The sequence below is a fragment of the Notolabrus celidotus genome, chromosome 20, assembly GCF_009762535.1.
Source record: "Notolabrus celidotus isolate fNotCel1 chromosome 20, fNotCel1.pri, whole genome shotgun sequence".
NCBI classification, from domain to species: domain Eukaryota; kingdom Metazoa; phylum Chordata; class Actinopteri; order Labriformes; family Labridae; genus Notolabrus; species Notolabrus celidotus.
The window spans coordinates 1,126,774-1,136,329 of NC_048291.1; the positions used below are offsets into that span (position 1 = coordinate 1,126,774).

The window sequence follows — 9,556 nt, forward strand, 5'->3', positions numbered from 1 at the left end:
TGATGTTTTTGCTTTAATTTGCTGTTGTTGTATTTGCCTTTAATTATTTGTACGTTTTTTAAATGATCTCTAATCCTTTGGGCGGCTGCCTCCCTTTGTTGGACACGGTGCTTGCTTCACAAAGCCCTGCAAACCAAACCCTGTTGTGACTGTGAAAGGCCTCCTTGTCTCTTTGGAACAGGCTTTAACATGCTGTCAAAGCAATGCCAGTCAAATGATGACAAAGCAAGATTACTGTCCTATCTGATGCTGCGTGACAGGAAAACATGAGATGACATCAGATGATGAGTGTTTCTCCATTTTCTTTGGAAGCTGTTATCGCAATCTGTTTTGGCAAAATTATTTTTCACAGGAAATGCCAGAAACTGCAGACGGCGGCTCGCCAATCAGTCTGGTTCTGCTCTGGGTTTTTACTACAGAGTCATGTCGGTGACATGACTCTGTAGTGGAAGTCACTGCTTTAAAAACAGACATGACTCTGTAGTGGAAGTCACTGCATTATAAACAGACATGACTCTGTAGTGGAAGTCACTGCATTAAACACAGACATGACTCTGTAGTGGAAGTCACTGCATTCAAAAATGCAGGTTAAAACTGAACCATGCAAAGAGGAAACCATGAACATGATCCAGAACCATACAGACTTCTCTGGACCTGTCCCGGGGAAGTGGAAAACTGTCCTGTGGTCTGATGAATCAAAATCTGACATTCTTTTTTGGAAATCATGGACGCTGTGTCCTCCGCTCTTAAGAGGACAGCCAGTTTCCCCATCCTTTAACTTCTCATTACACCCTCTGGTTTAATATCTTTCTTTGTCCCCTCCAGCCAGCAATCAGTCCGCATGGTATGTGCCGAGCTTCACAACATCTGCATTCCTTCCATCCTCAGGCTCCAGGCCAACGCGACACGATACTGCACACAAACCGTTGCTCTCAGTACAGGAACAAAATAAAGCTGGAGACTTCTGCTTGGTGTTCCAGAGATATTCAGCTTTTTATCGTAGTTTTAGTGGCTGAGCAGACTGATATATGCTCAGGAAGTTCATGTTTCCTTGTATGACACTTTCAAAACCAAAATTACAAAGTGCTTTACAAACACACAAAACCCAGCAGTGACATATACAACAATGTATGATTAAAGCAGAAACACATACAGGGATAACACTAGAACATTTCAAAATAAAAGCGACTGGAAGATAAAATATTTAAATTACAAGAAAGCATTTTGATTTAATAAGTTTGCAGCTTCACCAAAACACCATATAGACCCCAAACTGCTCCCTGACATGGATGCAATAAAGATCCTCATGACTGGAGTAACAGCCCCCTCTGCTGGACAACTCCAGGAACACTTTAAATGTTTCAAATCAGTAAAACCATCATTTACAAGAGACAAGAGGGTGTTTAGTCTCTACTTAAATGTAATCACATTGTACATTTTATTTTAATTACATCATAAAACAGAATGATGTTATGAACTTCCTGTAGATGATTTTCTGTGGTGTTAAACAGAAGTGTCGGTCTCTCATTTGAGCCAGTAACAGTTTATTATACAGGATATCAAAATAGCTATGAGTTGACCTGGAGATTACAAGTCGTTTATCTTTGATTTTTAATTTCAGGCATGTTTGTTTTTACTTTTCATGAGGGCAGGTCTTAGTTCAAGGCTCACCTCCTCTTAAAAACCTATTCTAATTAAGTTTGCATTGAAATGAACTTACTGAAACACAAACCACAAACTTCTGTTTCACCCAAAGTTTCAGTTCCACTAACCTCACAGATTTTTCTATTATAAGACAAGTTGTCCATGTCATTCATGCTTGGTTGTTACCTGTTAAAACCTTAAATCAAACCTGAACTTCAACCCTAGAGTTTGAAAAGATACAAATTCAAAGTTTCTTAAAGCTGCTGAGGAACTTTCCGTTTGTGTGAACTTGGCGCCCCCCTGTGGACAAAGCAATACCTCATCTCTTTGCTGTGTTCTCTAACAAAACATCTCATCCTGTTTTCTGATAACAGTCAAGTGTAGAAAGAGTAAGAATAAGTGGCATTCCTTTACCATGTTGTAAACTGCCTTGTCTCACACCTATCCCCTGCAGAAGTTACAAACATTACAAAGTACAATATACTATTCTCAGTCTTGTTGCCATAGATCTTGTTTTCTGTTGTAGGTTATAAAGAGGCATTGCTTTTATTTTCAGACTGTTTCATAACAAGTTTAAAAATCCTCACAGCTTTAATGTGTCTTTTACTTCCATTTTTTAAAAGTCCTCTTATTTAACTTAAAGTAAACTCAAGCATAATCACTAGTCATATTAATGCATGCTTAGTTTTAACTATTCACATATTAATTTGCTTATGAATGAAGTTGCTACTAAAGTGAAGATTTTTAAACATAGTCCAAATGTTCTTTTCTTTCTTTAGATTTATCTCAACTGTAATATGAAACACAGATATTCACTATTACAGGCAGAGGCCCTGAATGGATATCCAGGTATTCTATGTCCTCTTTTTTTCCTTCCTGTAGTTTTCTTGAGACCTGAACGTACTTCATCTTGTAAAGCTTATTTTTCCCATTACAACAGATTAATTACCCTCATTATCCTCCAATAACAAAGCTTGTTTTCTCGTGATAACAGGATAACTTTCTGGCGATCTAGCAAATGAAACAATGATGAATAAATAGCCGGACCACGACATGTCATGCTGTCATTTCCCACACAAATGAGGTCAGTGAAAGCTATGTGTGTTTGTTTTGTGCTTTAGTAACTCTGGTGATACCTGTTATCTGACGTTAACCTGAGATCTCAAAAAAAAAGAAAGAAAGTTAATTAGTTATTGCGGGACAGCTGAGAAAAATAAACTTGTCTTCTTAGGGCTTCCATATTCAGATAGCTAAAATGTGTAAAGCTAGTTAAGCTACTGCAAGGTCAAACTACAACACTAAGCTATAGCCATGTCTTTTAAATAGGGTTTGTACAGAAGCCCTAAAAGGACATGATTAAATACATTTTATTTTCCCTGTTTTCTCAAGATAACAAGTTAATTTTGTTGTTATCTCACAAAGCTTGTGATCTCCAGATATCAACGCATTTTTCCCGTGATAATAGGATCATTTATCTTTTTTTATCAAGAGCTTGTTTATTGTTTTTGATCTTTAACCTGTAAAATAAACATCCTGTAACAAAATCTCTCTTGATTCTTTACTGAGGCAACATTTTTCAAACAATGTTCTTGATAAAACAAAACAATTAAAGAAGCTAAAAACAGGCCTTTTCTATTACCTGAAGTTACCTGGCTACCAAATGTGCTCCTGTTTTTGTTTGGTATGATTAAATAACATGAATACATTTTATTTTCTCAGTTTTCTCAAGAAATTAAGTGAAATTAACTTATCTCATAAAAAAATATATATATATATTACCCTTACATGTGGAGGGTGGACCTTTGGCCGTTAGCAGTACACACAGTTTAGCACAGCTAGCTAAAACAAATTAAGCTAGGCTATAGCCTAATAGCTCTGCTTTTACCGTATACTGTCCTGAATATTGTCATTAATATTAGTACTGTGTCTTTTAAATAGGTTGATTTAATTGCCTTTTTATTACTGTATGGAGAAGTGTTTTTATTTTTAACCACCCATACAGATGAACGGTGAACTGTTGGCTGTTAGCAGAACACACAGTTCAGCACAGCTAGCTAAAACAAATTAAGCTAGCCCAACAGCTCTGCTTTTACCCTATACTATTATTAATAGTCCTTTTAATATGTTTTGATTGTATTTTGCCCATTTTATTAATGTATGGAGAAGTATTTTTTATTTTTTATCACCCTACAGATGTAGGGTGAACTGTTGGCCGTTAACAATAACATAGATTAGCACAGCTAGCTAAACAAATTAAGCTAGGCTATAGCCCAACAGCTCTGCTTTAACCGAATACTGTCATTAACATAAATTTTGTGTCTTTTAAATAGGTTTTGATTATTTAATGGCGTTTTTTATTAATGTATGGAGAAGTATTTTTTTTTTTTTTTACCACCTGTATAGATGTAGGGTGAACTGTTGGCCGTTAGCAGTAACATAGCACAGCTAGCTAAACAAATTAAGCTAGGCTACATTAGCCTGACAGGACTAAAACTAATCCTGTCTGGACATTAAAGTTATTTCAGTCTGTTTTTAAATAAGTTTTGATTGTTTCCTCATCTGTATTTTATCTGTTTGTGGTGTAAAGAGACATTTTTAATAGTTTGAATCAGACGAGGCGGACAGTTAGCCGTTAGCTGCGTTTCACTTTCCGAACACAAGGTGTCGGTGCTCCTCCGTCCTGTGATTGATGGGTTTCCTCATTCCTCATAAATAACTCCTTACAACACACTGACGAGAGGAAAGTAGTAACAGACAGCAGTACAATGAGATAATGGGACACAGGGAGCAGGTTCCATCACTTACTATACGTTAAAGAGCTTTCTGTCAGCCCATAAATATCGTGTTAATGAGTTCAGCTCGTGAAGTTTACACATGCAGGCCATCCCTCTGTAAACACAGAGTGTGTTTCAGACGTGCGCTTGGCTCAGCAGCACCTCCTCGTACTTTGTTTCATGCACTTATGATTCATGATACCTTCAATTACACGTTATATTATTGTCCGCAGCTCTGCCAAGATTCTAAGGGAATCAAGATGAGAGATTACGCGCAAACATCCTCCGCTCTTTGAAGCTGTCTCCCAATGAAAAACACGCACACTGTGAAGCATGCGAGCCGACTGCAGCTCTCCTTTTTCACTGAGATAAGAAAACATTTCAACTGAAGTAGCCCGAAACAGCTCCATCTAACCCTCTCTGCTCCTGACCCGCACGGATGGAGGATCATTTATCCAGGATGATCCATTGAGATCCCGCAGGCCTGTTTGGATCCTGCCAAATGATGTTATTACGCGCAGTCCTCCCCCGCTTCAGAACACAGAAGATCTCTGCAATGGTCGTTTTTGTTAGATAGCACATTTGTTTTTGTTCAAGTGTGTGTGCGTAATGCGCCTTCAGGGCACGAGGCCTTATTGATTTCCACATTTCATCCTTATTTATTAAAATAACAGAAAAAAAATCTCCTCAGTCTGTGCCCAAAATTAATGTTCCGAATCTTTTATTCTTATAAAATCCCCAGAAATAAAATCTGAGGCTGTGTGTGAATTCAACACGAGGAAGCACTCTGCAGGACAGCACAGAGAGCGTCTTGTCCTGAGGTGTCTGTCCCCTAAAATGACTCCCTCGCGCCCTGCAGCTTTTCCTTTTTGTTCTGATTTGTTTCAGATGGAAACGTATGCGCGCTGTGCCATACCTTCAGCTCGTGGGGAGATTTGACGCTCCTGCTCTCGCCTTATTGGAACCACACAACGCGCGCGGGCCTGTTTCCAATCTGAAGACATGCGTGATGAATTTGGAAAATCATCTGCAGCTTTGCTGGTACCATATAGCCCACCCAGTCCGGACCCAGTCCCCCTCTGCCCCGAGGTATCAATACGATTAGAGGCAGGAAATGTGGGAATCCCCAACAAAGGGCTCCATCATTAAACACAAACAACCAGAGGCCTCCCAACAATACCAAAAGCGCCCTCCTCTCCTCACTCCTCTTTTATGTCTGAGCAAGTGAAACTCTATTACTTTCATCCCGTTATTACCACTCTGCCTTCAGCTGCCCATTATTAGAGAAGATAATCTGACGGGGTTACATCGGATTTTGTCAGGAGGACAGAGGGTGTGGGTCTCTGATGCGCAGATCTCAGGTTAAACAAATCAAATATTGTTTCTTCTCCGTTTCACACATGCTTATATTTATCCCTATCCCCCCTCAAAGCCTGGCTGTTGCTCCTGTAAACGCAGAAACAGGAATAAACGCAGCCTCCATGCACGCAGGCAACAAATTATTATTTTCAGGAGGAGAACAAAATCAGTCATTGCAGGTTTATCCTCAGCTGAACGTCTGAAAACGTGTAATTGTGCTTCAAGTGTGCGCGTAAAGAGCGGCTGCTGCAGCCTCCGCGGGGATTAAAGCTTAAGTCTCAGCCTCACGTAGAGAGGTGTTTGGGGGATTTTCCCCGCAGTGTTTATATTCAGGATAGTGATCTGATGTCACCAAAGCTTATTGGAATGTTAAATTTCTATTTAAGGTCATTTTAGAATTATACTCAGTAACAGCTGCAGCTCAGGGTCAAACGGGAAGCTTGGTTTCTTTTTGTCTGGGGAAAAAAACGCATTTTACGCAAACTTTTTAAAAACTTTTTAACCTGAAATTAATCTCTTAATAATTTAGAAATGATCTACTTTAAGGGGTGAATACTGTGTTTAAAATTAAAGGCCTTATTCGTTAAAATAATAATAAACAAATTAAATTCTCGATCATTTAGGAAAGAAACTTTTTCATCTTCAACCACGTCCTTATTTGATTCTTTATTTTATTCTCTCCTCTTGTTTTTTAAAACTTTTATTGGAGTTAATATTTTTGAGACACAATCTGAAATCAACACTTGATAATAAAAAGTCGTTGCTCTCTAAAAACACTCTTCCTCTGAGAGATGTTTTCATGAATGAATCTGTGCCGTCCTCGTCGACTTGGCACCGCAGCGCTGATGATGAGCGCGCGGGGAGGCTGGTATCTGGACCTGCTTGGTACCCTGTGCGTCGTTTTCATTGGTCAGGATCTTCTTCCTGGAGCCTCGACGTGACATCACATCCACCCGACCCGCAGGAACGCAGCAGAGATTACAGATGATGCTGGACATCTCGGAGGACGCACACACTTTTACGCTTTACGCACGATCGCCTGCTGACCGCTGCTCTGCGCTTTAAAGGAACAAAAAGAAAGGATACACGTGTGGATGCGCTGCGGTTTGGACACTCTGCTTCCCTGAGAGAAGGAGGAGGATTGTGTTTGGGTTTTGTTTTGTTTTTTCTGAATGGAAATGAGTCGTGCGTAAAATCTGTTGATCGCTTTTCAGAGCAGGGCTGTCACTCCTCCACCTGTTGGCAGGTGGTGTTGGCTTTACCCGCGGACTTCTACTATGACATTGGGTTTGGACATCATGGAGGATATTGTTATCGACGTGGTAGGGGAAGGAGTCAAGGACAGCGGAGAGGAGCAGCTCTTACCTCTGGATGAGTCCCAGAGCGAGCACGAGCGCAGCACCGAGACCTCCAGCAGCCTGAGCACAGAGCGGGACAGCTTCAGCCCCGAACCGGCCTGTCCTCCGGGGAAAAGCAAAGGTCCTGCGTCCGTGAAGCCTCCGTACTCTTACATCGCTCTGATCACGATGGCGATCCTGCAGAGTCCGAAGAAGCGGCTCACCCTCAGCGAGATCTGCGACTTCATCAGCCAGCGCTTCGCTTACTACCGGGAGAAGTTCCCCGCCTGGCAGAACTCTATCCGGCACAACCTGTCGCTGAATGACTGCTTTGTAAAGATGCCGAGAGAGCCCGGGAACCCAGGCAAGGGGAACTACTGGACCCTGGACCCGAACTCCTCGGACATGTTCGAGAACGGGAGTTTTCTGCGGCGCAGGAAGCGCTTCAAGCGGCAGCATTTCCGCTTCGACGCGCTGAAGGAGCAACACCTGGAGCGCAGCGGACTGCACGGCTTCCCGCACTACGGGCTCCAGCTGCCCAGCCTGGAGATCTACCCGTACCTGCACCACCACGCGCCCTCTCCGTGCGCCACCATCCCACCTGTCAGCAGCATCCTGCCCGCGCTCTCCAGCTTCTTCTCCCGCAGCGCGCTCACAGCCAAGGCGTTCCTGCATGCGCAGCCCGGCCTCGAAGCCTTCTCCCCGGCTCAGTGCGCTGCCTACTCCCCTCCTCTGACCTCCAGCGTGGCCTACGCGTCCCCCGCGCTCTTCCACCCCGCAGCGTCCCCGCACTTCCTCAGTTTACACCAGGAGTATCAGAAATTACGGACTCAGCGGGACGCCGTGGAGCTCTCCAAACACATCAGCGCTGCCACCAACGAGTAACGGAACCACCGGAGAGCAGGACTCTGACTTTCTTTTTCTCAGGTAACAGAGACACATTTACGCAGAGACTCCTGGACATGGACATCTGAAGAATCTGCTCTGCAGGAATGTTGTAAATATTTTAAACTCTCCTCTTTCTCTTTGAGCTTTTTATTTTTGTTATTTTGATCCTGAGTATCTTCTGTGTTTTGAGTATTTAATGACGAGTTTCCTGGGCTTCTTCTTTTGGAAAATAAAGGTGAATATTTAAAGCTTGCGTTCAGATGCATTTTGTGAGCGGGGTGTTGGAGACAGCAGACTCTCTCTGAGGCTGGATTGAGTTTTTAATTTAAACTTTCTCTGAGCCAGCTGAATAAAATAAAACTCTCACTCCTCTTTTGGAATAACACAACAAATATATATCTTTATTAAAACGAGAGGAGCTGTGAGGATGAGTTAGAGACAGAAAGAGAAACTCGATCACAAAATGTGTGAGGCCTGAATCTGAACAAATACTTAGAATTTAACTCTGCGTAAAATAATCACCAAGAAAATAAAAGAAGCATTTTAATTCATGGAGAATAATTATTTAAAGATTAATACTTATTTTAAAATTATTTAGCACGGACATTGAGAGTAAATTATTTTAATTTATTTGAAACGCTTAAAAAATATTTAAAAACTGGACGTGAAGCTCAACGTGAAAAGCAGCCGTTTGCCCCGTGTGTGTGTTTGCACCGTGTGTGTGTGTGTGTGTGTGTGTGTGTGTTGATAATACTCTGCTGTCACGTTTTGCGTCAAACCAGATTTTCATGTCTCATAATTTCTGATCTCTCCATCATGATAAAAATATTCCCACTGAGCTTTCTCAGTTTAAAAAACACTGATGATTTTATGATCTTAATTTAAATAGGAGATACAGATAAAATATTTTAATTTGTGCTTGTGGTTTAAAATTATTATTTCAGTGTTAAATGTTAAATTTCAAATTTAAAAGGAGCCTCTTTTTATTTTAAATAAGCTAAATAATTACCAGAAAGATGCTTTTGTGTAGAGGAGAATGCAACAGCTCTGAATTTATTAAATTATATAGATGTATATTATATGTCAGGTGAAATGAAAAACCTCTGTTTAATATTGAAGATGTAAAAATGTTAATTTGTCCTGTTTTAATCTTCAGGACACGGTAGAAGCTGCAGCATCTCACAGGAGGTGCAGCTGCAGAAGTCTCAGTTAAGGCTGCAGGGATTTTAAAGGTGAAGCTTCAGGTGGATTGTATTTTATCAACATGTCATGAACACTCATAAAGGTAGACCTTCGTGGGTTTGCAGGAGCACAATGATCCAGGATCCATTATAAGTCCCTCGGTCTCAAACTCTTAAATTCGTCTCCCTGCAGATCCTAAAACGTCTCCTCGTCTAAAACACAACTTGAGTTTTTATAATCATCCAATCAGAAGAAATCAACGTCAGCTGAAGACTGAAAACACGTCCCTCATGTCGCCGTACGAAACACAAAATGAATCTCACAGTTTGACAAGAAAACACAAAACAAGACGAAGGTTTTCGCAAAACAGAG

The 9,556-nt window shown here is 41.0% G+C and overlaps 1 protein-coding gene across 5 annotated transcripts in view; it reads left to right on the forward strand.

Annotated features, from left to right (window-relative positions):
- The window catches only part of zgc:162612 (forkhead box transcription factor), a 49,947-nt gene extending 41,697 nt beyond the window's left edge, over nucleotides 1–8,250 (forward strand). For 3 of the 5 annotated variants that reach the window (XM_034710656.1, XM_034710658.1, XM_034710657.1), the window contains one exon: nucleotides 5,307–8,250. In XM_034710656.1, coding sequence (XP_034566547.1) covers nucleotides 7,055–7,999 — 945 coding nt within the window. In that variant the 5' untranslated portion in view covers nucleotides 5,307–7,054 and the 3' untranslated portion in view covers nucleotides 8,000–8,250. Of the gene's footprint in view, nucleotides 1–2,501; nucleotides 2,729–5,306 lie in introns of those variants that run through there. The other 2 variants (XM_034710655.1, XM_034710659.1) reach the window with 2 other exon arrangements.
- Nucleotides 8,251–9,556: the final 1,306 nt, after the last annotated feature.